Source organism: Hypomesus nipponensis, chromosome 25, assembly GCF_054491055.1.
Source record: "Hypomesus nipponensis isolate SF chromosome 25, ASM5449105v1, whole genome shotgun sequence".
Taxonomy (NCBI): domain Eukaryota; kingdom Metazoa; phylum Chordata; class Actinopteri; order Osmeriformes; family Osmeridae; genus Hypomesus; species Hypomesus nipponensis.
In genome coordinates, this window is record NC_140385.1 from 11,293,061 (window position 1) to 11,320,777 (window position 27,717).

Here is a 27,717-nt window from a genome sequence, read left to right on the forward strand (position 1 = left end):
CTTCGTGACACACCGTAACTTTTTCAAACTGAAACTTGAAGGAAAAGGCTATAGCCTACACATTGCCACGACAATTGTAGATGGTGCAACCATGATTCTGTGGTCGCCCAACATTCGGACTGCAAAACACAGTTCATGCTTTAACCTATACAAACAGTCGAACAGGACCTATTTTTAAACAGCATACGCTAAGCCTAAGGAGAGATAACAAAAGTAGGCTACACTAACGCAGAGCTTGAAAGTGTCCACATTGTTAAGTGTCATATCCTGAACCGTCCCTGTCAGAGCGACAGTGGGAAGGGTCAAGTTTATTTACCATCTGTCACACCACTTCGGTGTTTCGCGCTCAGACCTCATGCGCATCAGTATTCTAGACACTATGAAGATATAAAGTAGGCTAGTCTAGGTTTTATTGCGTGGAGTCCATGTTTTCTGCCAGTGGTGTCGTAAGGTTTACCCTTCAATGCGACCTGTTAATTTTGCGATAATCATTGAAATGTATGAATCTAAAATGAATATAAGCAGAAGAAGAACCGCCCCGAAGAATGTATACTGCAAATAGCAAACGAAATAGAAAAACATGAGCAAACGTAAGTTGGTTTGAAGTTTAGATAGAACTCTTTATTATAGCACAGCTGCGATCTCGGGAGCGCAACCAATTATATTTGCAGCAACAGATAAGTACGACCATGAGCAGTAGAAAGGCGTCGTTGTATACTTTTCTACAATTTGGTGTATGTGTCTATGTGTTTCTATTTTGTATGCGCGCTCCCGTGTCTTTCGCCAGTCTGTGCTACTGTACCTGGCGCGGGTAGTGTTGCAGTTTCCCGAAGCGCCGCCGGCGAGTTTATGTCGCTTGCGTTCTCGTCCTGATCTCCGTCGTCCTCTTCTTCTTCATCAAAATCTCCTCCCTCGGAATTAAACACCATGCCCTCGTCCTCCTCACAGGACCGGAGAGGAGAGGACATTATATTCCTGTCATCGGCTCCGTCCTCGAATTCAGAAAGTGTATTCCTCCCGAATTATGATATTTATTTAATATTCAAATCGACCAAGAAAAAAGTGGGGGGCGTTTTGGAATATTTTACACTACAAGGCAGAGAAACAAAGATGGCCGCCCTTATATTTATTTTTTAACAACCCCCCCAATAAGAAAAATCCCCTTACATAAAAAATGGCTGACTATATTATTTCAGAACGCCCCCCCTCCTCCTGCTCTCCCTCTCTGACTCTAACTCTCTCTCTCCCTCTCTTTCTTCTCACTCCCCTCCCTCCTCAAAAACATTCACATTGTTACAATCAAGGGGGTGTAGCATGTTACATTGTTTCTTTTCAGTTGTTCCCCCTCGATAAGTCAGCAAGCTAGACTGGATACAACTGCCTCATTAAAGAGGACATGCCTTTGGCTCTGGCTTTCTGCAATGCAGTACGGGACACAAATCTATCAAATATGGCCACCTTAATATTCTTAAAGGCCCCCACCATGGTATAAAATTATTTTGGAGCTGTAGGGTTGTGTGAGCTGGGGAGGGAATGAGAGGGGGTTGGGAAAATCTGCCGCAGCCATGCCCAGACTTACATCAGATTGTATTGCTTAAAAATTAACCACTTGTGGTGAGGATAAAAACAATGCAACATGCAAACTGTATTTATATCTACTGCACCTTCATATACAAACCCAAAGCACATTTATGGTATCATTCTGGATTTGGAGAATTCAGTTCAAATGAAAGAAGATAGAATTATTCATTGGAATAATATTTTACACTTTTCACAAGAAGCTACTCTCAACTGGGTGGCAGTAAGGCCATGGGAATCCCCAGGTCTCTCACTTCAAATAGCCCACTGGTAGTCTTCTCCAGGAACTGTTGTTTTGTCCAAAGGATTTTGCATTCTACATGAACATTTTACAGGAAAATATTAGACCTCATTGTGCATTCATAATTAAAAAGAGATGAACAATAGATGAAAAATGTTATCTAAAGGTGAACATTTAAAGCTTCTCCAGTTTCTTCTATTGTTACTGAACACTACCAATTTGGTGTTTTTTACATTCTGTACAGGAGACACGTAACCGTTTCACAACGGTGCTGTTAAAAGGAAGTGCTGCTGATAATCATATTTATTCTGTAATCTCCATGGTAACTGTGGGGTTTCAAATGGCTTTATGGCAGACTATTATTGAATTATTTATTCATTCTAGACCTAATGCAGAAAACTGAAGGACAAAAAGAAACAAAATAGAATGTAGTGCATAGTAAATGTTTGGCCACCATTTTGGTAACTTTCTAGTAGCCTACTGAAATAATGTTTCAACACAAATATACCACACAATAATTACGTGGTATTATTCTACATGTAAGTTTATTACACTCCCTGCTCGAACACACCCCAACCACATTGCAATATCCCCACCGTTTTAATGGTCAAAGTTCGGTGAGGTCATCGTTGAAGTAGAGACAGATCGACTGGGAGAAGTGGTCACGGTCCATGCGACCATTGTAGAACTCCTCATCCTCATCGACGATGTCGTTCTCACTCAGGGTCTTGCTCATGTCCAGATTGACTCCGTTGTGTTTCCACGTGTAGCTGGCTGCATGCATGTTGTAGCGGAGATAGCGCTGAAGAATCTCATTCATGGTTTCCTCAGAACACACCTGGCCAATGTGGAGAAGCGGAGTAAGTTCCAGTGCTTTCCAGATGGGCAGAACTCCCTTGAGATGCATGAATCTCCTCTGCTCCTGAGGATAATCTATCTCAGTAGATTTACAGTAAAAGGGTTCACACCCATAACTTACGTCTATGATATTTTTCATTTACACATAACGTTTTTGACCTGATGCCACTCAAATGGAAATACTGCACAGTGTACAGGCTTTTTTTTTTTACAGGGAACAAATTGTTTGCAACGGGAGTTTAAATGATCGAACTGGGAGTTTCAGAATTGACAAAGAGAAAGAAGGAATCCATGTATGCCCAGTCCAGCTGGCACACTTGCCAGGAACCACTAAAGAGAAACAGAAAAGCAAGAGTACAGGCCGGGGAAGGGAGACAGAAGGAGGAGAGAAACATATGTGATGGAGCATGTGAGACAGAAAATGAACAGTGTCTCTCTGCACAATAGCATGCTCTGTTATGCGTGTGCGTGAGAGACGAGGCGAGAGAGGGACCGAGCATACGTGAGTCCGTCCATGCGAATGCAGAGCCCACTAAGCCTTTGGCCCACGAGAAGGCAACTGGTGCCAGATGAGGTGGTTGGCAAGGTACACCTATCTTCCCTCACACGGGAGAGAACAGGCGAGAGGACGTGAGTGTGTGCGTGCCTTGTAGGGGAGAAATGTGTGAAAGCAGGCAAGGCTCATTTCTATGCCCAGGGGCTCGACACGCTGCACCACTGTGCTGCTCTCTTCAGCGGGTGTCCCTGAGGAAGGGCTCGTGTGGAGGATGAGAGGGAAAACTTGCCTCCCCTGAGAGCATCGTGGGTGCGCTAACCCACATTTTATGCAGTGACACAGAGGGAGACACCAGCGCCTGTGTTTCAGTCAGACCCATGTGTCTGTGTGTAACGGCGCCAGCCGGCTGGACATAACACTGCATAATTGAGTCGATTAGACGTGGAGCTATCTAATGAGGGATTTCGAGGGGTAGACAAGAGGACATCAGGATACAGTTATGTGGCCCAAGCATATAATGCAGGTCTATGTGACAAGGATGTTCATGTGCAGTTTGATGTCATCTACAGTATGTATGTCTCATATGCATGATGCATGTATAATCATACCTTCATTACCCATATTATTTAGCCTATAGACATCTTCAGACTACATGTACAGTAAGGATGCCTTACCTCCAGTCCTTGTTCTTGAGAAGTCAGGGTGTTGATGATGCGTATCCATCTGGTCTTGACAGAAAGCAGTCCCACTTCATAGCGCGTATCCCTCCACCATGGTCGGCCAAAGTCATTGGCCCAGTCAGTGCGAGGGCATGGAGGCGGCACATGCACAAAGCGCCCCCTAGGGGTGTAGTACTTCACACAGCCAGACAGTGGGTCGATATGGGTAAGGATCTGAGAATGTGAAAGAGGGCATTCTTTATTCAATATCTCATATTTTTAAATAACGTGGAAATGCAATTGCAATTGGATCATGTCAGTCATTCCAATTGTATTAAAACCACTTACATCTTTTGTTTTGGGGTCAAACCAGTGGCTAATGTCCTTTCCTGCACACTCAATGATAGGCTTCAAGAGCACATCACCTGATAACACACAAAAAAGGCATATTAGAACAATTACAGTAAATGATCTAAATCTCATTCTATCATTGTCAGTTAACACCTTGTTGTTCAAAGTAAACACCATGTTATATTATACATTGTTATGTATAATTTACCTTTCAACTCATTCGGCAACGGTGTCAAATTGTACACTTTGCCCAGGTATGAGACCCACAAGTCGGATGCAGTGTTGTGAAGTGACACCTCATTTGGGGTGAAGTATTTGGGTCTTCGCATATCGGACAGAATGCAAAAATATTTTAAACTACCGTAAAGAAAAGACAATTTAAAATCTTTACCAAGTAACCTAGCTCGAAAACGTAGGGTACTTGCTACATCATTAGCGCACACTAGAAAACATTGTCGTTACTATGGTTACCATGGTCGCGTCGTTGCAGACTCGTATGAAAATCATTTTAGGCCTACTAATCTTGTGATAAAATATCAGAATTCCATCAAGACGATTAATGTTTTTTATATAGTTAGAAATGATTGCAAATAAGGTTTTATTGAAATGTGCTGTTTTACAATGATCTGGCTAGTATACTACAAGCGCCACAATGCAGTGCGTTTCTAAAAGTATTTATTTCCTGTCGGTCCGTCAATTAAATGATTCCTCCAGACATATTCAAGTCAATAAATTATAGCAGAACTGTAGAATGGCAACGATGATTGAAGAAAATGGTCCAGCAACGCAAGTAAGGGTGACACATTTATTTCCGCCTTGTCTTTGCCCTAGAAAATGTCATGTTTATTTACGGATAATAAAATGAAGGACGTATCCCTCCCTGGCAATATTGTGGTCAAGCAAGCTGTCAGTCAGCTAGGCAAGCTAAGAATTTAGCCTAGCTAGTAGGCTACTGTGTTAGTCTACACGAAATTCGATTTTTAGTTTAACAGCTTGATGCTGATAGAGCCTTGGTCTGAGATTAAATTTAAGTTTATTAATCGACTCGTTTGTTGCAATGAATCATCCAAGTTGCAAAGTAGTCAAAGTCAGTGTTTTAACATAAGCTTGCAGTCATTTAAATCTTTTCTTTACTTCAGATAAAACTCTAGGCTACGGCAGGTCAAACATGGATGAAAATTATGTTTTTCAAATATGCTATAATTCAAACTAGTTTTCCACCAGTATTGATCAGTATTAATAGACATGACGCATGCCATTAGGACGACTTAAACATATTTCAGACTGACACAAGGGTAAGACACCGAAGTATCAGACTAGTAAATTACATAACTTTAATTCCCCATGTCTAGCAGCCGGGTGGCCTGCTTTCGTCCTCATCTCGAGCTAGACAGAAGCTGGATAGTTTGCTAAATAAGAACATGAAGATCAGGATGACAGACGGCCGGACGCTAGTGGGACTGTTCCTGTGCACCGACAGGGACTGCAACGTCATCCTGGGGTCTGCGCAGGAGTTCCTCAAATCTACAGGTAGGTAACTGTAATATAGATGGGTCTTCTATCATTAGATATTCTAAGCTCACTAGACTTTAGTCTCTCTGCATCAACTACAAAGTACCTAACAACCACATTGTTAAACACGTAAACTCCTAAATCACGGAATAGCAATAGTATTTTTCAACTTCATCAAGCATCTCATAACTTTTGTCCATGACGATTTTTCCAGCAGCCATGTTTTAATTATTCACTTTGTGTCCTATTTCAGACTCTTTTTCCCAGGGGGAACCTAGAGTATTAGGCTTGGCCATGATCCCGGGTCACCATGTGGTCTCCATTGAGGTGGAGTCAGACAGTTTGACCGACACTCAGGGACTGGGGCCTTGCCACTGAAGGATCTCACCGAACCTGGGAAATACTAGCATGGTGACTAACCTAGCCAAGCAACGAACAGCCTGGCTAGGTATGGTTCATCCCTAAGAATAGACATATAACATGGAGGACTCAAGGCAACTTAACTGAAGATGCAGTTCTCCCATGTCAGTGCCATGGATTCCGGTTGTTCTGTGGGTCAATGTTTGATCAGGAACCCGTGTTGATAAGTCTAACATGACACACATTGTGACCTCTGGACATTAAAGCATGCTGTGTGTTTATGTGGGAGTGTGTTAAGTTGATATGATTATGAAGTATCCTATGTGTACCCAAGGAGGTTAGGATTCATCCTGGGCTGGGTGTTTGTGTTGTGAGGCTGTTTTAATACCAAGAGTGATACAAAAAAAACAACCTTTGGTGGTATTTGAGCTTGTGTGATTGTTTGTTGGCTGCATATGTCGTGTCATTGTCATACAACTGATACACCATAACATACACCTTAATGTTCACGTTAAAGGTTGAGGGACACATGAACGATGACCCGTGGAAAAAACAGTGGTAGTCTCCGTGCCCAGGATCCACAACTATCTGCGTTTAATCTACCCATTGACAACGTCTGTTCATGAATATTCACTGTTCATTTGTATTTTAATACACACCAGAGAGCAATTTCAGATTATTCTGTTTGGCAAATTAAAACTGTCAACTAGACAAAAAAATTATCCTTAAAAACAAACAGAAGAGAAAGCTCCATCCATGGCTGTCCTTCTGCTTGACTTTGATGACATAATTGAGCATTTGTCAGTAACGTCCATAACATTTTACAGTTTTTAAACACACAAGTAAAATATCCTGAATCTTCTTGGTACTAAATATTTAAAGTACATTCCCAATGTCACCTTATCGTTGGAAGTATGAAGCAAGCCAAAAAACAAAAATGTAGTCCCATCTTTTTTTCAGCTGTTTTTTTTCTTTTTTTATAGCTTTTTAAAGCTCAGTCACTGTAGAGTTGTCTCCACAGAAATGACAAGTCACATGTAACCACTTTTGCCTTGAAGGCCATTGAGTTGCTGGGGACATTTTCAGTAACACCAGGAGTGAGCAAGATTTGGAGTGGTTTAAAAAAGAAAAAGAAAGTGCTAGTTTTCAAAGATGTGCTTTGAAATGAATGAAAACAAGAGTAATGCAAACATCGCACTCCTGCACCATACATGCTTTCAATAAGCCAGAGGAAGAGTGCCTATTCAGTTAGGTGCTATATTTAGAGCTTTACAGATCCAACAGAATTATACACCCCTATCTATGTAAAAACGACAATCACGTCGCCTTTAAAATAACCCAACGGCTCTGAATATTGTACCAGACTGAAGAAAAAGAAGTGCATACAAGTCTAACATAAGAAACCTCATTACATGGGAAGGGTGAAACATGGCACAAACAAAGCAAGTGCAGACATCCCAGACAAAACTGATTTGGAAGGTAAGAGCTGCAACGAAGGCTTTAACAACCTGGAGATAGTGTGTCAAATGCAGAATAACACCAGAATCCTCTCGAGTCCCATCTATGAAACAAAGAGGAGTTTGGTGCTATGAAACATTTGAGGAAACTCCTAAGTCTGTTTTGATGACTGAACAGGGCATCAATGCAGGACTTTCACTCTTCAGTATTCAACTGTGAAGCCCTCGTCATTTCAGTCCATGTAGCATTGTCGGTGGGACATTTTTTCTTCATACAACTTGGCCTTTGGCCACATAGTCGTCCAACACAAAGACTTGTTCATCCAGTCCTCGGTTACCCGCAAAATCCTAAATGTTACCTGGAGCACATCCCCTGCGTCTTTCCAGAGTTCCTCCATTGGTTGTTCATCAGACCTTTGCTTCATTCCGGTTTGTTGTCCTAGTATGTCTCCTCTCCTGTTGTTGTTCATATATTAAATCGACACTAGTTGTACTGGAATTTGAAGTGGTAGTTGCCACCAGACTCAAAGGGGTTAAAGTGGAAGGGCCAGCCCTGACCCCCCTGGCCCCCACCGCCTCCCCCCTGCTGGCTCTCGGGATCCAAGGGATCCTCGCCCGCATCGAACTTCTGGCGCATTTCTGCACGTGGGAACGGACAAATGATAAGTCACAGAATAGCAGTCCATATTCTCCTAAAATACGAAATTCCTGGCCAACATGTTTAAGATGAGTGTTAGGCAATTCACCATTTATTCCACCATTTCAGCAGTTATTAGTGTGATTTGAATGTAAGTTAGTGCAGTACCTGGGTCGGTGAGGACCTCTTTGGCAGAGGCAATGTCGATAAACTTCTTCTCTGCCTCTTTCTTGTCGGATTCTGACTGGAAGTTGTCAGGGTGCCACTGTTGGGCCAGCTTCCTGTATGCCTTGATGACTTCCTGTTTGTTGGCATTCCTGAGGAACAACATAAGTTGATATGACGTTGCCTTCCTGACATCTACCCACTTTGAAGTTAAATATGCAGGATCAAATTAAATATAGTTTATAAAATGATCAAACCCATCAATGAATTCCCTTAAGCCAAGGGGCCCCGAGTATACGCTTAATGTCATACTACCACAGAATGTAGTTTCAATACCTATTGACGCCCAGAATCTTGTAGTAGTCTCTCTTCCGTGAGAGTTTGAGGAGTTTCTGGGCCCGCTCCAGACCTTCCCTGATCTCATTGTTGTCTCCATCAAACTCCCTCGCCTCCTGGTAGTCTTCCACCGCTGAGAGAAAGATAAGATGTAGAAAGGTAGGTATGACTCAATGTTTACACAGATTCAAACTGAACGCGTGGAGTGTCATTACCTTTCTCATAGTCCTGGTCCATGATGAAGGCCTCGGCCCGGTCTCTGAGAATGTTGACGTTGCGGGGGTCTCTCTGGTGGGCTTCGGAGCACACATCTATCGCCTCACGTGCCATCTTGTTCTACACAGAATGGAATAAATGTTGTAGGCTGAATGTACAGGAGAAGAGCAGGTGTATAAACTCAGAAATACAATTATCCACTGTTGAGGAAAGAACAACAATTATTAATATGAAATATAGCAATCAATATGAAATTCAAGAGGCTAAGCGCCAACTCATAACTATTTTAAGTTTCACAGTGTAGACACTAGTAACTCACCTTGACAAGGCAGTAGCAAATTTTCTCCTTGGCCAAGTTTGTGTAGAAGGGGACATTAGGCTCAGTCCTCATCACAGACTCATACTTGTCAATCGCGTCTTGATACCTTTCAAAATAAAAAAATAGATAATTATAATAAAACTCAAATTCTCCAATGCATAATTGATGCCAATTACAAAGGAGACACAGTGTGCAAATATAAACGTCTGACGTCTTATCGGGCACATCCTGTTACATTGTAAACAAAGCCCTACAGCTTATATATGAGTGAGGGGGATGAAATCACCTTTGCTCATGGATGAGCTCTTCAGCAACGTCCAGCTGCTTGCTCAGCTTCTTCACCAGCTTGTAGTGAGAGAAGCACTCCTTATCGTCCTGGTCGAGCTTCAGACACTCCCGTACATGGCTGGACACAGAAAGAGAGAGGGGAGAAAAGAGAGAGGGTGGGGGGGGAGAGATTAAGAGACATCAGAGAAAAAATGTGAAAGAAATAAAGAGAAAGAAGAGAAGAGGATGTGTGATTTGTGTATTATATCCAGGGGACTAAAAAGCCCGACAACGCAAAAAAAGTCAACGCCACAACTTCATTTCAAAAAGGTTTTGACATGAATTTGTCATGTAAAAAAACATTGGGCATGCAAATTTTGCCCTTCCAACTTTCTGAGGAATTGTACTTGAGTGACTCGTGGTGCTCCCCGAGGCTGTAGTGTAGCGTGCTAAGCTTCAAGAAGGCAGCACGGTTGTCATTCCGTAACCGTGCCGTGGGCGTGAGGTCCTGGATGGCCTTCCGAGGTTCTCCAAGCCGGATGTAGCATTCTGCTCGGAGCTCCCTCATGTCGGGGTCCCATGGGGACAGCTGAGGAGGGAAAAACTCACTTGTCAGTTCCAATTACAGTACAATATACCCAATGTATACTGTTTCTTGCCCCATTTTTGGCCCCATGCACCGTCACTGTCAATTTAAATCCTACAAGCTATCCATCCATTCATTCATTCCATATGCATTTCCTTTGCATATTTGTATTGTCTACCACTTGACTTGTACGCAGATAATCGTACTTTTAATTTCTGCTCATTTACATGTAAATGTATTCATTTAGCAGGTGCTTTTATCCAAAGCAACGTCCAAGAAAGAGCTTTACAAAAAGTGCATAGGTCAATGATCATAAACAACGAGAAAACATTGTGGGTAGCCAAAACATGAAGGATACATTGTGAAAAGCAAATAAGTGCCAATGGTGCTCAGACTTCTTCCTTCTTGTTTTTTAACTTTAAGTCTATTTCCGTGTAAGTACATGGAGAGCAATGTAAAAACCAGAGTCAAATTATTTGTATGTGTACACATACCAGTACTTATTAACCACTAAAGCTCATTTTGATTCTAGTATGACCAAGCCCAGAAGAACCTGTGGTGATGACCTTCCATCCCCAGGTTGAATAACTACACTGTTCCTGAGCCAAGTCTATGTTTATGCCCCGGCCTATAAGCTAGGCCCAACCCAGCGTCCATGACCAGGCCCCCTGGCTAGCTCCCACAGCCTGTACCTCGATGACTCTGTCCAGCACACTGATGGTGGTGCTGTAGTCTCCTCTGTGGTGTGCAGCGTGAGCCTCCTCCCTCAGCTCCTCCAGCTCGTTGGCTCTCAGGAGCTGGTCCTGGGCCTCCTCCTGGTCAGGGGAGCGCTGCAGCTGACGCAGACACGGAAGGAAACTTGAGATGTCACAAGTCCAAAGACGTTTTAAAGGGCATAACAAGGCTAATGTATTGTCCTGTGTCCTTCTCTTGGCCTTTTAGCTACACACAGTGCTACTGTGCAACCAATTGGAGTAGATTGCTGCAGATTGCTGAATAGATTGCTGTGAGTTTTTCCTTGTCTTCCTTGAGGGTTTAGGTTGGTTGAGGGGCAGTTCTATGAGTTTCTGAAACCCTGAGTTTGCTTTTAAAAAGGGCTATATAAATAAATTTGATTTGATTGGCTCATTGGGTTATTGCGAAGATGATATTGTTTTGATTGACAGCTGTGTAATATCCACATGACATTACTTACAACTGCCTGGAAGTCTTCTTTAGCCTCTTGGGTGTTTCCCTGTTTCAGGAGGATATTCCCCCTCTGTAGTCTGGCCTGGTAACATCACAAGGGAGAAAGGGAGCAGAGAGAATGAGAGATTAACAGGTGTGTAGAGAGGGGCAAGAGAGAGAAAATGAAGCACAACCTCATTGCTGTATATCACTGTAGATGCCATCAAATTGACAGGACTTAAAATCAAAGAAAGGGATTTCCAAGGACAGGTGGAAACTCACAGCCAGGAAGTCTGGTTTGAGCTGGATGGCCCTGGTCAGGTCTGGCAGGGCAGACTTGGACTTCCCCATGGCCAGGAACACAGCTGCCCTCTTGTAATAAGTTAGATAGTTCTTAGAGTCCCCCTCTGAGAGAACACACAGGGTACACTACATTAGCATACTTCCCTGACACAATACACATTACTGTTAAGTGTATGAATGTATCTTTTGAAAACTGAATTGTGTACAAGTAATCTATCAATAGCTCCTTAACTTGAAGGCACTGAAGTATGAAGGCTGTGCACAGACAGACACACATGCAGAAAGAAGGCTCAAGATGTCTAGCTGTTTAAAGATGACTGGTAACCTTACCCACGGCAGAGTGGTAGTGGGATAGAGCCTCCGCCAGTTGACCAGCTGCCAACAGCTTACGGCCCATCTCCAAGTGCTGCTCAATCTCTACATGAGTGGCTCCCAAGACACCTGAAATACAACACTGTATGATCCACGCCAGTAAACCAATCCAGAGAACATCCACATTTTATGAATCTGGATATCCTCACCTTAACAAGTCACGTATGTCATTAAACGATCACAGAAACGTTTCGTTAGCAATTTAAGGGATAGCATATGGGGGACATTTGTTGTAAAATATGTAACTATTGGAAGCTTTTGCCAAGGCGGTGTGTGCATTAAAGCTAGCAATGTTGCTATGTTAAAGGTTACAAGAAGGCACAGCTAGACACCTGCTTTCACGATGACAACCCAACTTAAAATACATAGCTAGTGTTCTCTTGAGGGTGTGAAACATATACCACTCCTATCTACATCCAACCGCTTCTTATCTCTTTCCTTACCATCCAACTGGAGGTCCAGAATAACACAGAGAAGCGACAAGGAAGACAGGATACTGCTGAGACCTTTCCGCCGGCCGGATTCCATATTCATTCAACTCACACCTGTGAACTCTATATATTTCACGTCTCTGATATGACTTAATTGTAAATAATAACCAAGATCACTGAAACATAGATATTATTCATTGAGTCTCCATCGTTATCCTTAAATCTTTGCAGCTACGATAGCATATTTATTGTCCGGTTTGGAATAAATTCCGAGTGAAACTATACCCCGCCGCCTTGAGGTTCCTTTGATTTGTTTGTCAAGTACGCAGAACAATGATTGATCAGTGAGAGTCTACAAAACTAGAGAAACAGTTTAAACTTTATCTACGTGGCATGACATTGAATATCTTCAGCTGTTAACTTTGAGCTTTCAAAAGGGAAACATCACCCTATCCCATGTTCGCCCCCTCCTTCTTTCAGTTTCATCTGCCCTACATTTCTGTGCAGCGAGTGGCTAAAACACATCCGTGTTTGCCTACAAACGTGGTGCGCTCTGATTGGACGAACTATTTTAGCTTTGGGACAACGCTCATAATGGTGTCACCACGGAAGAGTAGGCTCCAAATCATGATTTAAAAATTATCAATGCCCAGACTGCTTTGAACAATTATTTTTAACAAATCATTTTATTGTGCGGATTTGTAAAAAAAAAAAGCATTAAATCCACTCTTCTTATACAACTGTACATTCCAAACAAAACATACTAAAACATACACATACTATATATATATATAGGGCCTAGGTCTATTTGACAGTGGGAAAAGTCGGAATCTGCTGCTTTTGACCTTCCCCTTTGAAACTTCTAGAAGTTTTGTACATCAACAGATCAACAAATAATATGATTTCATGTAATACATTTACCCAGGTACAATGGATAGGCGGACGAAGTGATATGAAGAAACAGAAACTAAAAGCATAAGACTGCTCGATTTACTTTACTACCTGGAAAAACTCAAATACTACTTATACTATAAAGTATTTAAAATGAATCTATTCACTGTACATCCTCAAATCCAAGTTCTACAAAAACATTTGACAGGTGATTGGTACAAAGCATGTAGCCTCATATCCCATAGTTCAACAAATGTAATAGGTTGGTGTCCCAGACCTAAATCAATCTTCAAAGAAGCTTCTGCAACGAGGGTACCACTTGGCTTCATCTGTGTTTGGGAAAACTGCTTCCATGTGTTCGGTTAGATTCATTTAGATTGTGATGGATGAAGGTAACCTACAAGGTCCTCACACATACGCATTTCTGCCATAGGTGCTGGCAGCTTGACTCCGTGTTGGCGCAGGCCCAGAATACATAGTACCTCTGGGCTGGTAGGAGCTAATATTGATGAGAAGAAGATGAGAGGGAGACGAATTACAAACCAAACACTCATATGATAACCAAACTCTTTGTTTAGTTTTTTGCACACGCACAGACCCACACGTGCACCTACATACAAACACGCACCCACATGCACACTGTGCACTCACTGTTTCTCTTCTGTGGACATTTTGCAGGAGCAAGTGAGACATGCTCCTCCAGCTATGGCAAGCACTGCAGAGCACCAGCCAATGTATAGGCCTTCTCCTATCTCATACCTGTAATACACACAAACATATACAGTGATACACACACACACACACTTACATGGACATTCACCTCGGCGAACGTACATGTAATTTGTCTGTACAGTAGAGGGCAGTAGTGAACCACAACCCTGACCAGATCTCACTCACTTTGTCCCAGGATAGAATGGATCAAAGAAGTCCTGGGTGATGTTGAAGGCGTACCATGACACGGAAACCATCGTGCAAAGGCCTTTTTGAGAGTGAGAGAGAGGAATTAATTATTTTAAACCCATGTGACAGCCTTAGCAATGTGGCCAATATGTATTTATCATTGTTATCTCAATTTTGAAATTCAGTTATTCTGAATATTACCTTGAAGTAGGAAGAATACACCCCCAATACCAGCAATTCTTCCCTTGAGAACTTCGTTTGCTTCTGCAGCCTTACAGCACTGAATTCCTATCATGGCTGCCAGAAGGCCAATTGTCCCACAGACAATTGCAGCTATCATCAGGGCTCTAGATGCCTGGACATAACCTGATGAGAGCATTCAGAGGAACAAAATCAACAGTTAAAATAGCTTATTCATACTTTTTTGTTATTAGGAGCCATGCTCAAACTCGAAACCCCAAAATAAGTTGATGAATAATCGTGATTTAGTTATTGATCAAACTAAAAATGAGTGTAAAAAATAAAATTTAAATTAAAAACACACTGTAGGCTTAAGCCAAACAACAATAATTTCCTATCGAGGCTATAGGGAAGGTAGGTTATATTTTCTTGGTTTCATGTGGTGGTCATACCATTCAAGGCAAGCAGAGACGGGAACTCGCGACAGTTGTGGACTCCTGTGGAGTCTGTGGCACAGGACATCCATAAGTTTTCGTAGATGGTGGAGGTAGTGATGACATTCCCATCAACGGTGGAGACCTTCCAATAACGATTGGTTAAACATATCCCAACCATCACCCACCCTAAAAAACCCAGGAGCAGAGCTACGACTTCCACAATAGGATCCATTCTTCCTCCTGGTGATTTAGTTTTTCAGAATCAAAAAGAAAGAAACAATTTATATATCCCTGATTTCAATTAATTCTGCAATCTAAGTATCAAATTGTAAAATGAATCAATCTGATAGTTTAAATTTAACGACTCTGTGTCCCCTGCTTGGTTACAATTGTGTCTGGTTACCAGTTAACAGCCCCAGCTATGCTAAATGATCAATCATACCTGGTCCCTCTCTCTTTCTCCACCCTCCCCCTTCTTCTCTCTCTTTTGCATTTTACACCCTGAGACTGAACAGGTGTTTATCAGCAGAGTCCAATGGTCACCTCATGCCCTGCATCATTTATTGCCGTTTTTTATTTTCTTCCATGTCAGTTAGACAAATCTTTTACAGAGCATTTTCTAAATAAAAGATGAATGCTTGTGCATTTTAAAGCGCACATAATAATAATACCTTAATTCTTTTTATTTATAGGTGCCTTTCAAGGCACTCAAGGACCCCTAACAGCATGAAAACATATGAATTAAACACAAACCTACAATACAAATAATGAATAAATAAAAATACAGATCATGGAAGCAGATATTCAATGGTAAAGAGTTCCTTAATTTAATTAAGTTAGCAACGAAATCTTGTTATGGACATGATAATGAACAGGAAGCTAATGAAGTTGAAAAAGAATAGATCCTATACGGTCCGAAATATGTGAATTGGACCCATACAGTAAATGTAGCTCAAAGGTCATGTGACACAAGCCCAGGCTTTGACATGAGGGGGGCCTGGGGGTTGTCTGAGACCCTCCATAAGTCTATAGGTATTCACATAATAATTGTTTTGTTTTGGGGGTTTTGAAATCCATTTGTGTTGGGGTCAAGAGGAGGCCCTTCCAATTGATCTAGTGCACACAGGGTGAATCAATAAATCTCAAGCTACAGGTGCTGCACCCTTTTGGGCTTAATGTTTTATCAAGGACGCGAGAGGCCGATCTTTTATGGTAAGTAGGCCAAACTATTATGAAGGGTACTGGCTTAGATGAGAACAATTGCTCCCTAAAACGTAAAAAGCTCAATGTGTTCTATTAACATATTAATAATTAATTCTTGACAACTGTTAAGATAGCATTGTAAGAAAATGTCACACCATCAAACAGACTATTCATCTTCCACAGCTCCCATCTTTATGTCAATATCTTTAAGGAGTTAAGGCGAAAATCTTCTTTATGCTGTCAAGTTTATATACACCTTAAGCTATTATGAGAAGCAAGCAACACTGACTGTTTGGAACCTGACTACCTCCGAAACCAAGAACGGATCCTGCAATGCTATAAACATTATATTTTATGACTGACCTGTTTGCCAAAGACCATTTTACAGCTCTCTGCAACAGTTCCTTTGAGCTTTTGTGTTGTGTTGTGAACTGAATGTATTTAGTCTTTTAATGAGAAAAACAAAAGTGTACATGGTTTTACATGTGACGCATATTGAAGTGAAACATACCATTAGTCTCTCTAGCTAAAGTACATATATATATATATATATATATATATATATATATATATAGAGAGAGAGAGAGAGAGAGAGAGAGAGAGAGAGAGAGAGGGGACTTTGCAATAGTGATTGTTAAAGCAGTACCCCAGCCCTAGATGGGCTTGACCTATTTCTTTACATTGACTTGGGCTGCTACGTATACGCTGAAGCTTAGAAGATTAACTCTGTTCATCACTGGCAGGTATGTTAAATGTTCAGTCATTGTAATAACTGAAATACATTCACAATACAACAGTCTAGTCCAATGGATTAGTCATGAGGCCTACTCTTAATGTTTAATAGTTTCATAATCATATCATAGTAAAAAAGACTGCATCCTTATGAAAACCCCCATCCTTTTAAACTGGACCACATTAGTTTCAGAGGAAAAAGTTGTATCAAGCAGCCAAAAGATAGCTAGTGGATTTACTCTTACTTGGTTATCCATCAGACGTCAATGGTGTTACTGTGTCATAAAGCAGAACATATATGCATCTATCTAGTTATTTTTTTGTTTTGCAGGAACTTCTCATGGAATTGTGACAAGTCAGAATCAGAATTTCTCTTGTGAAACAGGAACTATCACTTGAGGCCCTAATCTCCAACGAATTCAAGTTGTTTTTTTTGCGACAAATGCTTTGTCATGAGGAGTTTCGGTCATGTCAGATAGTTAATGTGTAACATCCCACCTAACTGATAAGGCCACATTACTAATTTCAGCCATAATGTTCGGTTGTAAAACCATCATGTGTTCAAGCCCTGTTTCAATACTGCTTTTCCAAGCCTCATTAAATTCATACTTCTTTCATTGCTCCTTTTAGAGATTAGACCAATGCAAGGAAGAATGGAGAAATTACAGGATACACTCAGAGTATTCAAACAGAGCCTAGGCAAGAGACTAGGGCAAGTTTGTTCTAAAACGTTATATGACCACATAATGCAGATAAGAACTCAAACACAGACATGGTTCATTACATACATTACATACGTACATTATATAGCTATACAAATGCAGTGCACAAAAGCATTCCCCAGACAACATAACATGAAAAACGAAGTTGGGTCCTACATACAGGACTTTGAACGATCAATAGAAGCTATTCTTCTAACTAGTCTTTGATGATTATATACTGTTCACTTCAACAGACAAATGGGAAACTTCTATGCAACACTTATTTACAGTTTGTCCTTGAAATTGCCACACGTTCATCATTTACCACTACTGTCAAAAAAGAACTGTAAGGATGGATCTCTCAGCTGGCAGGCCGGAAAAAGTCACGACAATTATAAAAAAGGATTGACTCTGATTTATTAGCTCGACGTCGGATCATGCCACCAATCCACAACAAAGTGGCAAGCATGAGTGAGAAACATCTCTCTTCAGAGAGCTTAAATACAGTTAATGGACATGTCCAAACATAAAATGCACAGAATTGCTTCCTTAACAGGTCTTCAGTGGTCAGTGCACTGATACACTAGAACGTTCCGCAGGTGAAGTGGTCGTTAATCACATAAGCCCTATTTGTACATGATTTTCCCCACTGTCTCCCCGCTGTCTGGGCTGTGTGCTATATTCTGTTCAGTGGGGTGCCTCGCTGTAGGACCTCTTGACTTTACAGACTCAGGCTGCAGATGTTCACAGAAAATCTGCCTTACAATAACAATGTGATGTTCTGTGATACAAGTGCACCTTTGAGACATTGGATGAAATGTAAATAAAAAACAATTCACTAAGACATTCCTTGTAGTGAGCACCTTCACATTTTTATTAACAATCCAAACCAATATCATAGTATTTAGGGTTAGAAAATTGGATGTTCCAAATCCTGATGATTAGTTATATTAGGAGGGGAGACTTTGTTCTGCATTTTGAAGGTGTACTGCATTTTGTAGGAAAAACAAATCAACTTTAGCCAGGAAAATAATAATAATAAAACATCCCTACATTCAAGGCAGTTTTTTGTTGCTTTAAGCATAACAATTTCATGTCATCATGCCCAAAACCAGCCCATTTCCATTGGACGCCCCCCTCATGACAAAACAGTTGAAACAAAACTTTGGCAAAATACCTCAATATAAGAATATACAGTACAGTAACTGCTGACTTTGTTTGACTAAATTCCTTAAAGATACAACAAGTACCTCTGAACCTAAAACACATCCCTCAAATCCTATTCTCTGCACTAAAAAAATTAAACAGGCCGTGACAATCACAAAGAAAATACTATTTCACCTTCATGAATAAATACAAAACCCCACATGCTACCATGCTAACAGGAAACTGGATGCTCAGGTGCATGCTAACGTACACACAGATGGAAATCGTGAAAAGTCATTAATTAAGCAGCACAGTACAATATGAATATAACAATAATATCTAAATTTACTTGAAATCTAAACTTCGAGATTAAAGTACATTTAAGGCCTCATAGTTTGCGAGCCATTGTCAGAACCTAGTCCAAAACATTGTTCCCCAAAACTATATTAATTTTCGGTATCAAGGGTTTTCCTTGGGATTCAGTATAGCCAGCCACTTCAAACTGCGGTTTGAGTTGGTTAAGTAGAGTCAATGAATGAGTCTATCTTGAAGGGGCGTATTAGCACTGCCACGGCCCTTCATCCCTCCTTGTTAGGACTTGGCACCCTTGGACACAGCCAATCCGATGAGGCCCGCTAATCCGGCCACCCCTAGGCCAATTCCTCCAACGATTGCCATGCCGACCAGGCCATCTAGGTGTAAACAAAGCATTTTCAGTCATCATACATGTCTGATTCTTTTGGCTTAAAGTATACTGCAAATCCACCTAAATCAAAGGACAAAGTGCCTAAATAACTTCCCTCACTTTACCTATTGAGTAATTTATAGAACATTGTCAATTGACGATGTCCAAATAAAAGTTGCTATGTTATGTCTGCAGAATATAAACACAATTTAGATACACCAATTCTTAGGAAATAAATTATAGGTGTGAAAACATCCTAGCTCTCTGTCAATCTTGTTCTAATTTAACTTGATAGACATCGTCATGAAGGTTTTGCGATTCTGTTTTTACAAAGAAGTTACAATTATGTCACTATTAAAATGACCCTGTCCCCAGTTACGGTTTAAATTTCAGACACATCCAGTTTCATTGTTTACGGCAACAATTGGAATACAGCCCAGCTGTATGCGAGTTCCCTCCTCACCTTTCTTCAAGGCCTTGTCTATGAGCTTTTCCAGCTCTATAGCCTGCTTGTTACCAGGTTCATTCTTTAGAAGGGTTCGGATGTACTTCAGGGCCTTCTCATACTCCTGAGATGGACAGAGGGAAATGGAACAACACATAAGGAGAAAGAACATGTTACAATAACTGAAGATGATGAACAACTGAGGCCTGTTCCATAAAGCGATTTGACCAAATAAGCCCGACTTATGTCAGTTACTATGGTAACTTGTGCCTCGAAACTAGCCTGGTCCGGGGCGGGCTAATTGTCAGGCTTAGACCGTGTTGTTGCTTACCCAGACGTTCCTGTAACACTGACCCAACGGGAAAATGATGATTTACCATGGACATTCTCATTTTCTTATTCTCATCAGTTCAATATGTAGGCTACATTTATAGAAAATCAACTTGAATAGCCTCCATAGGCTACAACATTTAGCCTAATGTATTAAACAATGTAACCCTTGTGTTATCTTCAGGTCATTCTGACCCATCAATCATCACCCACCGTTGTATTGCGACAACTTTACCGCATACAAAAACAAAGTGAAGCATTTTCTTTTAACTATTGGGCTGTCTCAGACCCCCCACATTGCGAAGGTTAAAATAAAATTATTTTTATTTGTTTTTGTATTGGGTAAAATTGGGTAAACACAATTATGAGTTAGGTTCATTATGAACCTTTGGGTCATGTGACCCAAAGGCAGCACAAGGGTTTTAAACGTATGGCTATATGGTAGTTTGTGATTTAAAATGATTAGGCATCAGGCATCGCCATCTCAATCTAAATTATCTGTGTATAATTATCCTAGCTATATAATTGTTAACAGCAGCCTACAATTGCTAAACAAACCTAAATGCATACATCTATCCTCCATTTTCCCAACACAAAAACCATGTTAAAAAGTTAGGCTAATGGATAATGTACTACTTAGGCTATTTATTTAAAGCAATGTCAAAAAAGTCCATTTAGATGTGTTTAGTGGTCTGGTCTGTTTTTAAAGGTCTAAAAAAAGACCTCAACCTACGTAGCCTATCGTTCACGTCAATCATGGCGTGTCATTTTAATTTGATGAAGCGGTGAATGAGGGAGCCCTCATAGTACACGGCTTAAACGGAACGCTCTTTCTGGAAGAAGTCACGTGGCTGTGTGCATTGCTTTTTGCCGAGGTGGATTGTATGATCCATGTTTTACCTCTAAGGATGCTTAAGAATAGGGTGCACGCGCAATTAGCTTGACTACTTAAATCTGACTTGAATTAGTAGGAGTGCGTGAGCTGAAATTGGCCTTTAAGGAACCGCTTTAGCCCCGCTTGACTAATTAAACTCATTCAAGTCAGGTTTGGGACATTAAGTCCAGCTTTTTGAGTGGCCTTTATGGAACAGGCCTCTGGAGAGGCAAGTAGAACACACTACAGTCTGTTAATGTCAACACTGTAAATTGTACACAGAGGTAACACAGATTGGTAAAGAAAAAGGCCAAATACAAAACAAATATATATATAGAAAAAAGAAATAGTAATATCCAAATTGCGTCTCTGAGTCCATTCCCCAATAGAGACAGACTGAAGCAGAAAATGGCAAAACAATGATCGCCTGTTCTGTGTTCATATCTTTGATACAGAACTACGAGGCGGCAAAAAGGTGCAACATTCCCACCATGAACAGAATGAATGTCAAGTGGCTACTGTCAATAACGTCTGCAGGACTGAGACAGAAGGCCACTGTCTAAAAAGGTTCACACAATGATCTTCACCTTCAGTCTATAGTTGGCTACAGCTAGGTAGAACAGAAAGTCTCTGGAGTCATCCTTCGATCCCTTTTGAACCAGCTCTGGAAAACACGTGAAGAAAGTCTTAAACACAACATAGCAGGTTATAGATTGTTATATAAGCCTATCTGAAAGTAACCATGATGGGTCTTAAAGATGCGATGCATTCATCTTACTAGAAAGACTAGAATCCAAGGCTATAGTATTAATTATTTTTTCCACACAAATATTCCATGACATATTTGATTGTTATTTATAGTATGGCAAATGTATTTAGGCTAAAGTAATGGTCAAGAGAGATTTGTTGACATCACACAAGTGGCTTATGAAGACACAGGAAGAGGGAGCCACTGCATTGGATCTCTCGTCATACTGGCTTTATGTGTAGCAGCAGCCTGATTATTCGGTTTAGAATTTGAGCACACTCACCCTCCAACAGCACAATTCCTTTTTTGATGTCAGCTGAGTACTTGCTTCGTATCAGACACCATGAATACTCAAACTTTGTCTCTCGGGACACAGAGCCTTTCAACAGCTCACTGTTGTACTTCTTCTCGAATTTCTGAGATTCAAAGAAGGAAAATGGGAGGATTTACTACGGCTCCCCTGATTAAGACAAGGGTGACACAAATTTGGATTAACACAAACAATTTCACTATATCGACTAACAGTATACTTTACTGTAATTACCTAGTTTAGTAGTGGAGCACAGCACACTGTACTGTACTACAGTACTGAGTATACACAGTTTTTTTAATTTTATTTTTTAGGTTTGATTGTAAATTATGGCTACTTAAATTGTATTTATTTTTTATTCCCCTTAGTATTAGCTAGACCCCCCTTAGTATTAGCTAGACTTTGCTCCTTTTGTATAGTTAGTCCAGATATTTAAGTTTCACTATTCCTATATGTTTAATGTATGCACCTCCCTGCCAAAGTAAATTCCTTGTATGTGCCACCATTCATGGCGAATAAAATCCCTTCTGATTCTGATCCAGTGAAATAGTTTTAGCCTATGCTAACAACATAATATACATAGTGCTTTGTTTAGCTAGAGATATTTATCTCAATACATCATACGCGATGACTAAATAAAAGTAACTGTCTAACTGTCTGATAAAAGTATTGTTGAATTATAATATTGACTGTGATGGCTACAACTCAGACAAGTTTGAACACAAACAAACGTTTGATGTGTGGTTACCCGTTTCTGTCTCATGGTATTACATTACGTCAGCTAGCTAAACTAGATAGCTTAGCCTTGGCTAAAAATTGCATCACGTCGTCTTCTTATATTGAACACAAAGATTACAGAGAGAGAAAATCCACATTTTCATCCCTATATTCATTCCCATTATGTTTAATCATAACACACTTCCTTTTATAAAATTGAAGACTTGACAATAAATATAAACTTACCAAAAGGTCTTCGGGGGCTACCAGATCACTCACAACAGCCTCCATGTTTCCGGAAATTTGACAGGGAACCACCCACTTTGTTGACGAAATATCGTAAATACCCAATTAGGAACAAGGCTACACACAGCCAGGCCACGATTTTACCACGATGTAATTGTAATGTTTCACAGTCAGATATAAACTTTATTTAATGATTTGAAACAGACAATAAAATTCAGTTTTCTTTTGCGCAAAATAATCTTACATGCGAACAAAAATGGCTCCAAAATAACTTAGATAAATGTATCTATACTAAGGAACATCAGCTCTCTAGCCGTATTCAAATATGATGGACAACTATAGAATGTTGTGGTAGTATTACGTTTGAAAAGTTTGTTTTGCATAAATGTATCTAGCCTAGCTACCATTACTAAGTCAGTTCTTGGCTAAGTGAGCTGGGGAAAAAGCAAGGGGTAACAGTTCTTTGAGGGTTGTTTCTTTGTAAGATCCATCTGGCTTTGTCAAGTAGATAACCCAGTTTGTTCCAAACTGTGTGTGTGTGTGTGTGTGTGTGTGTGTGTGTGTGTGTGTGTGTGTGTGTGTGTGTGTGTGTGTGTGTGTGTGTGTGTGTGTGTGTGTGTGTGTGTGTGTGTGTGAGAGAGAGAGAGAGAGATAGAGAAAGAGAGAAAGAGAGAGTTACTAGGCATGACAACTACATTTTACGCAGCTATGTAAGCCTAACTACAAATCTGTTATAATAAATAATAAAACTTTTATGTCACAGTTAACATAAAATTTGACAGTTTAAAGCTATAAAGATACAAACACGTGGTTAGCAGACTTGAGTACAGGTGCAGTAGAACGTTGATCTAACCTCCAAAAGAACCTGTCGACAAGCTCCACACGGCCCAACAAAACTGTCTTTGATGTCGCTACAGAGAGAGAGAGAGAGGGGGGGGGGGGGAGAGATAGAGGGGGGGAGAGAGAGAGAGAGAAAACATATATACAATCAGTCGGCTAATTAAGAATGTCCCCGTTATATGTACATTTACGCTAAACGTTTTTGTTCTCAAATGTCATCTCACCATGTAACTGCAATGGCTGTGAATTGTCTGTGTCCCTCTACTATTGCTCTTTGTATTGCTGTGCGCTCTGCGCACACTGTGAGCCCATATGAGGCATTTTCAACATTACAACCTGTTACAATACAGATAAAGCACAGTGGTTATGTTACTTTACTTTGATGCCATAATATAACTCGGAAAACACACATTACCTGTTACTATTGCGCCGTCTACCGTCAATATCGCAGCACCGACAGGGAACCTACTGTAGGGGCAATACGCCATATCCCGAGCTTGCAAGCATTTGGAAACAAGCTCATGGATTTTTGCGTCGTCTGTTTAAAAGGGGATTTGGCGAATGCAAGGAAGGAAAGAAGTTATCACAAAACTGCAGGTGTCAAGATACACAACCATCTTAACATTTTATATTTAGCATGGATTAAGGCCATGTGAAGAGTGTGCTTTATTCTATCCTGTACCGGCTGCAATGTAAGATTTTTGACTTGCCTGCCATATGGTTTGTAAATTTAGTCCGGGAGTGGAACGTCAGCAATGCGAATTGAGAGCCCTCTGAATTATATATATTTTTTACAGACCGGAAACACCTTCGAATTCACTTTTGTTTGCTGTGTCCTCTTGGTTTGGAGGGGACGTGTCGCTTGTGTAACGTTAACTTTCCCACCATTGGGTAACTGGAAGAATACGTCATTTTCTGAGGATTCACCAAGTAGTCATTTCTACTACGTGTCTGACACATGCAGCATTTTATTTATTAGAAAACATATTTCAGAGAGAGTACAACGTCTCCATGACAGGCAGATGTATGTGGCCAGGATCATAAATCTATAGAAATGTTAAATACTTAAAAAACTATCTTGAAACATTGGCCAAATATGGACAATCTGAAGATAACCAGTAGATCTAAGTTAAAACATGACTGTTGAAAAAGTTAACAGCGTGACAAGACTAAAAGGGGAAGGAGATAGACCCCCTTTTTAAAAACTATTTTCTACATTTTCATGTCAGTCTTTCTGTTTGGCTGTGGAGACCTGTCCAACCGCAAACAATAGAAGAGACCTTTGCTACAGCTGACAATAAAGATCAGGAATGTGATGGTTTCCCACAATGCGTTCCAAAATGCAAAGGTGTACAAGATTTTGCTACAATACAGCCCATCCTCCATTGTTGGGTCATAGTTGGGCTATATAGAAAACACCCACACATTACCTGCAGAGATTAAATTGAACATAATTGTCATAGACTTAGATAAGAAGAGTAATCCTAAAACACATTTATAATACAGTACAGTAATAGTAAATAATATCAAGTTCTGCCTTTCACCACTAATTATTAATAGCGGGTAGTGGATATATGAGGTTACGGCAGAAAGTCTTTTTTGTACACAAATCCTATGTATGAAAAGACATGTTGTAGGTGGTGATCATAATTTTCAGAATAATAATAATCACAGTGAAAGGGGAAAGGGCTGCCATATAACACACAAAACAAGGATTCTACGACATTAAAAACAATAGCAGGGACATACCCACATTAAAGCACAAGTGTAATATACTACATCATGTTACACACAGCCTGCTGTATCTGTCTTCACAGTTGGTTGGTAATTTGTTTACATTTCCTTGTGAGGATGGGAGGATATTTGTCTTTTAGAGAGAATTCTCAGGTAAGTGGGGAACCAGGACTTCTATCCTGAAGAACCCTCCGGAACAGTTGGTGTCCCCTTACCCATGACAACACTTCCATCACCGTCTATACTGATACTCTACTAGATAAGAAAAAAGGAGGGAGTACAAGACAGCTGGACAGCTTGTTCAGAGAAAAACAAAAAGGAAATCTCATTTCCTGTTGTGAATATCCCGGGATTGTCTAAAAACACTGAAGAGCCTTCAAGCCTCTCCTTCAGTGTCATATGTTTTTTGGTTTGAAGGAAACAAATGGTGTCCCTTGAAGGCCAGTCTCACACAGGCGTAGAGAAGAAGGTACCCCCCGCAAAGAAGCATTAGGCCCACAGCCACCCAGCTGAGGTTAGTAAACCAGAAGGCAAACAGGTACACAGTTTTCTGGCAGTATTGTTCTCCGCTGGTTGGATTGTAGTTTGAATTATGTGTAGAATAGACCCACACAGCCCCTAAACACACAGAAAGAGAATGTTGAAATGTCACATTCTACTTGCATATTACGCACTTGTTCCGGGAGTACAACGGCACTTAAGAATTCTTGGCTGGACTTGTCAGTTAGTTTCCTCCAGGATCACAATGACTCTCATTAAGTGACTCATTGCTCTTTTAGATTAGACATAACGAAGCTAAGTCTTGTACTCGCTGTGAAATATGTTACTGTTGATTGTCTTCTACAGGTACAGTCCTGCACTTTTGTGGTTCATGTTGTTTTAATTTGTAACTTGTATAACTGCATGCTCTTATGGGTCTTCCCTTTTGGCACTTGTTTAGCTTTTTCACAATGTATGCTTCATGTTTTTGGCTACTTGCAGTGTTTGGGACAATCTCGTTGTTATGATCAGTGACCTATGCTCTTTTGTAAAGCTTTCTCTTGGAAGTTGCTTTGGATAAAAGCGTCTGCTAAATGAATAAATGTAAATGTATATTATTAAACATAAGTGCAACACAACACAAAACAATATATATTTATTATGTTAGTGAAGGGGTGGCAACCCAGGTTGTTGCTTTCTGGAGTATCCATTCTCTGTTCTGTGACTTTCACATGGATCATAATCCAATGATTGCACGCACAAACACACACTCCTACATGCGCACCTGAGATGAACCAGCAGAAGTTGAAGATGATGATGAGGTAGAGACACAATGAACACATGAAGCGAAGCAGACTCTCATCTATCATTGCGGTCCTGATATAGATCAGTAGCAGGGAGGCCATAGACAACACTCCAGTCACTATCAGGTAGATAGGGATATAGGGCTGCAAGGGGCAGGCGTTCAGGTGCATGGCCCCTAGCAGTCATAGATGATGGGAGATGAGTAGGTTACACAGAATATAAGGCAGGAATAAAATGCAAATGTAATTTGTTAGCTTTGTTTTTAACTTAATTATGGTTTTATTGAGCCTAGCTATCTCATCAGCCTGACAGAGCACTTACATTAAATTCACCTTGATATGTTCCATTTACTTGTATACAGTGTGGTAGTAACATACTTGAAGGTGCAGTACATACCTAATCCTAGAGCTGCTATCAAAATCATCCAAAGGATTATGTTCCCAACAACTGCGGAGAGAAAGGGTGGAAAAACAAGAGGAAGGGAGAGAGAAAGAGTTGAAGAGATGCTTTGACCACATAAAAGCTGCTGTACTTTATGTTAAAATGTCAAGTAAAATATGTAGTATTTCAAAATTAAAACATTATTTGTAACATGAAAAGTTAATTACCTATGAACGAGACCACTACTGCAGTAAGTTCAGGACTGTTGGTACGATCCATCTTAATTACGTGTTAATGCCTTGTATCAAAGAAAAAATTCATTTCGATTTGTCAGTTAGGATCGGTGTTCAATGTGAACACGGCGGATAATCCACAACATAATAACACAAAGCAGAACAAAAATGTATTCGATGAATCTGCTTTACCTGTCTTACACATGTAAAGAATGATTATACAGGAATGTGAGCCTCTACTGAATCATGTGTTGTCATTTTGTATATGTGTGTATGTGTTCAGCCACAAAGTTTGCATCATCAATCAACCCACACGTCGTTGAGAGAGGATATGTTGACATTTCCCCTGAGGTCTGAATTACTACAACACTGCACTTAAGTGTTGTTCA

At 40.5% G+C, this 27,717-nt stretch overlaps 8 protein-coding genes across 13 annotated transcripts in view; 1 reads left to right on the plus strand and 7 right to left on the minus strand.

The window, feature by feature from the left end:
- Positions 1 to 1,203, minus strand: part of chd3 (chromodomain helicase DNA binding protein 3) — a 28,217-nt gene extending 27,014 nt beyond the window's left edge. For 3 of the 5 annotated variants that reach the window (XM_084691775.1, XM_084691776.1, XM_084691774.1), the window contains exon 1: positions 803 to 1,200. In XM_084691775.1, the coding sequence (XP_084547901.1) occupies positions 803 to 968 (166 nt within the window). In that variant the 5' untranslated portion in view covers positions 969 to 1,200. Of the gene's footprint in view, positions 1 to 802 lie in introns of all 5 variants that reach the window. The other 2 variants (XR_014746762.1, XM_084691777.1) reach the window with 2 other exon arrangements.
- Positions 1,204 to 2,104: 901 nt separating this feature from the next.
- cyb5d1 (cytochrome b5 domain containing 1) lies at positions 2,105 to 4,658 on the minus strand. Its single transcript, XM_084691781.1, has 4 exons — positions 4,392 to 4,658; positions 4,181 to 4,257; positions 3,848 to 4,066; positions 2,105 to 2,657 (listed from the first exon to the last, which is right to left on the minus strand). The coding sequence occupies exons 1-4, from the start codon at positions 4,510 to 4,512 to the stop codon at positions 2,427 to 2,429; spliced, it is 648 nt and encodes a 215-aa protein (XP_084547907.1). The 5' UTR covers positions 4,513 to 4,658; the 3' UTR covers positions 2,105 to 2,426.
- Positions 4,659 to 4,777: 119 nt separating this feature from the next.
- On the plus strand, positions 4,778 to 6,478 carry naa38 (N-alpha-acetyltransferase 38, NatC auxiliary subunit). 2 transcript variants are annotated; one of them, XM_084691782.1, is made up of 3 exons: positions 4,778 to 4,973; positions 5,536 to 5,713; positions 5,949 to 6,478. In XM_084691782.1, the coding sequence occupies exons 1-3, from the start codon at positions 4,935 to 4,937 to the stop codon at positions 6,071 to 6,073; spliced, it is 342 nt and encodes a 113-aa protein (XP_084547908.1). In that variant the 5' UTR covers positions 4,778 to 4,934; the 3' UTR covers positions 6,074 to 6,478. The 2 variants fall into 2 exon arrangements, with proteins under 2 accessions (XP_084547908.1, XP_084547909.1); XM_084691783.1 differs by having other exon boundaries at positions 5,539 to 5,713.
- A 148-nt stretch (positions 6,479 to 6,626) lies between these two features.
- On the minus strand, positions 6,627 to 12,849 carry dnajc3b (DnaJ (Hsp40) homolog, subfamily C, member 3b). The gene is made up of 12 exons (XM_084691778.1): positions 12,324 to 12,849; positions 11,839 to 11,949; positions 11,488 to 11,612; positions 11,234 to 11,308; positions 10,731 to 10,874; positions 9,860 to 10,041; positions 9,472 to 9,591; positions 9,186 to 9,291; positions 8,866 to 8,986; positions 8,651 to 8,783; positions 8,318 to 8,466; positions 6,627 to 8,151 (listed from the first exon to the last, which is right to left on the minus strand). Exons 1-12 carry the CDS (start codon positions 12,412 to 12,414, stop codon positions 7,997 to 7,999), a joined length of 1,512 nt encoding a protein of 503 aa, XP_084547904.1. The 5' UTR covers positions 12,415 to 12,849; the 3' UTR covers positions 6,627 to 7,996.
- Positions 12,850 to 13,048: 199 nt separating this feature from the next.
- cldn15a (claudin 15a) lies at positions 13,049 to 14,951 on the minus strand. The gene is made up of 5 exons (XM_084691463.1): positions 14,735 to 14,951; positions 14,304 to 14,468; positions 14,100 to 14,181; positions 13,854 to 13,961; positions 13,049 to 13,701 (listed from the first exon to the last, which is right to left on the minus strand). The coding sequence occupies exons 1-5, from the start codon at positions 14,949 to 14,951 to the stop codon at positions 13,611 to 13,613; spliced, it is 663 nt and encodes a 220-aa protein (XP_084547589.1). The 3' UTR covers positions 13,049 to 13,610.
- A 3,250-nt stretch (positions 14,952 to 18,201) lies between these two features.
- fis1 (fission, mitochondrial 1) lies at positions 18,202 to 22,949 on the minus strand. Its single transcript, XM_084691610.1, has 5 exons — positions 22,857 to 22,949; positions 21,867 to 21,999; positions 21,423 to 21,499; positions 19,650 to 19,755; positions 18,202 to 19,193 (listed from the first exon to the last, which is right to left on the minus strand). The coding sequence occupies exons 1-5, from the start codon at positions 22,899 to 22,901 to the stop codon at positions 19,093 to 19,095; spliced, it is 462 nt and encodes a 153-aa protein (XP_084547736.1). The 5' UTR covers positions 22,902 to 22,949; the 3' UTR covers positions 18,202 to 19,092.
- Positions 22,950 to 23,010: 61 nt separating this feature from the next.
- LOC146222287 (cytidine deaminase) lies at positions 23,011 to 24,558 on the minus strand. The gene is made up of 5 exons (XM_084691609.1): positions 24,407 to 24,558; positions 24,112 to 24,234; positions 23,921 to 24,032; positions 23,710 to 23,767; positions 23,011 to 23,384 (listed from the first exon to the last, which is right to left on the minus strand). Exons 1-5 carry the CDS (start codon positions 24,411 to 24,413, stop codon positions 23,271 to 23,273), a joined length of 414 nt encoding a protein of 137 aa, XP_084547735.1. The 5' UTR covers positions 24,414 to 24,558; the 3' UTR covers positions 23,011 to 23,270.
- Positions 24,559 to 25,411: 853 nt separating this feature from the next.
- LOC146222288 (transmembrane protein 272) lies at positions 25,412 to 27,374 on the minus strand. The gene is made up of 4 exons (XM_084691608.1): positions 27,323 to 27,374; positions 27,111 to 27,161; positions 26,695 to 26,889; positions 25,412 to 26,048 (listed from the first exon to the last, which is right to left on the minus strand). The coding sequence occupies exons 1-4, from the start codon at positions 27,372 to 27,374 to the stop codon at positions 25,807 to 25,809; spliced, it is 540 nt and encodes a 179-aa protein (XP_084547734.1). The 3' UTR covers positions 25,412 to 25,806.
- Positions 27,375 to 27,717: the final 343 nt, after the last annotated feature.

Coding starts and splice junctions, on each gene's coding strand:
- cldn15a (XM_084691463.1), bottom strand. CDS start 14,951: ATGGATCCTATTGTGGAAGTCGTAGCTCTGCTCCTGGGTTTTTTAGGG. Junction 13,962..14,099: donor CCATTCTATCCTGGGACAAA/GTGAGTGAGATC, acceptor TGTGTATTACAG/GTATGAGATAGGAGAAGGCC. Junction 13,702..13,853: donor ATGTCCACAGAAGAGAAACA/GTGAGTGCACAG, acceptor CATCAATATTAG/CTCCTACCAGCCCAGAGGTA.
- LOC146222287 (XM_084691609.1), bottom strand. Junction 24,033..24,111: donor AGACGGCGCAATAGTAACAG/GTAATGTGTGTT, acceptor GTATTGTAACAG/GTTGTAATGTTGAAAATGCC. Junction 23,768..23,920: donor ACAGCCATTGCAGTTACATG/GTGAGATGACAT, acceptor CTCTCTCTGTAG/CGACATCAAAGACAGTTTTG.
- LOC146222288 (XM_084691608.1), bottom strand. CDS start 27,374: ATGGATCGTACCAACAGTCCTGAACTTACTGCAGTAGTGGTCTCGTTC. Junction 27,162..27,322: donor AGTAGTGGTCTCGTTCATAG/GTAATTAACTTT, acceptor TTCTCTCCGCAG/TTGTTGGGAACATAATCCTT. Junction 26,049..26,694: donor CTTCTGCTGGTTCATCTCAG/GTGCGCATGTAG, acceptor CTGTGTGTTTAG/GGGCTGTGTGGGTCTATTCT.
- cyb5d1 (XM_084691781.1), bottom strand. CDS start 4,512: ATGCGAAGACCCAAATACTTCACCCCAAATGAGGTGTCACTTCACAAC. Junction 4,067..4,180: donor TTGACCCCAAAACAAAAGAT/GTAAGTGGTTTT, acceptor TCACATTCTCAG/ATCCTTACCCATATCGACCC. Junction 2,658..3,847: donor CTCAAGAACAAGGACTGGAG/GTAAGGCATCCT, acceptor CACATTGGCCAG/GTGTGTTCTGAGGAAACCAT.
- fis1 (XM_084691610.1), bottom strand. CDS start 22,901: ATGGAGGCTGTTGTGAGTGATCTGGTAGCCCCCGAAGACCTTTTG. Junction 21,500..21,866: donor AGGAATTGTGCTGTTGGAGG/GTGAGTGTGCTC, acceptor CGTGTTTTCCAG/AGCTGGTTCAAAAGGGATCG. Junction 19,756..21,422: donor TAGCCAACTATAGACTGAAG/GTGAAGATCATT, acceptor TGTCCATCTCAG/GAGTATGAGAAGGCCCTGAA.
- dnajc3b (XM_084691778.1), bottom strand. CDS start 12,414: ATGAATATGGAATCCGGCCGGCGGAAAGGTCTCAGCAGTATCCTGTCT. Junction 10,875..11,233: donor AAGAAGACTTCCAGGCAGTT/GTAAGTAATGTC, acceptor TGTCTGCGTCAG/CTGCAGCGCTCCCCTGACCA. Junction 8,784..8,865: donor GGACCAGGACTATGAGAAAG/GTAATGACACTC, acceptor TCTTTCTCTCAG/CGGTGGAAGACTACCAGGAG.
- naa38 (XM_084691782.1), top strand. CDS start 4,935: ATGGCAACGATGATTGAAGAAAATGGTCCAGCAACGCAA. Junction 4,974..5,535: donor AAAATGGTCCAGCAACGCAA/GTAAGGGTGACA, acceptor CCCCATGTCTAG/CAGCCGGGTGGCCTGCTTTC. Junction 5,714..5,948: donor GGAGTTCCTCAAATCTACAG/GTAGGTAACTGT, acceptor GTCCTATTTCAG/ACTCTTTTTCCCAGGGGGAA.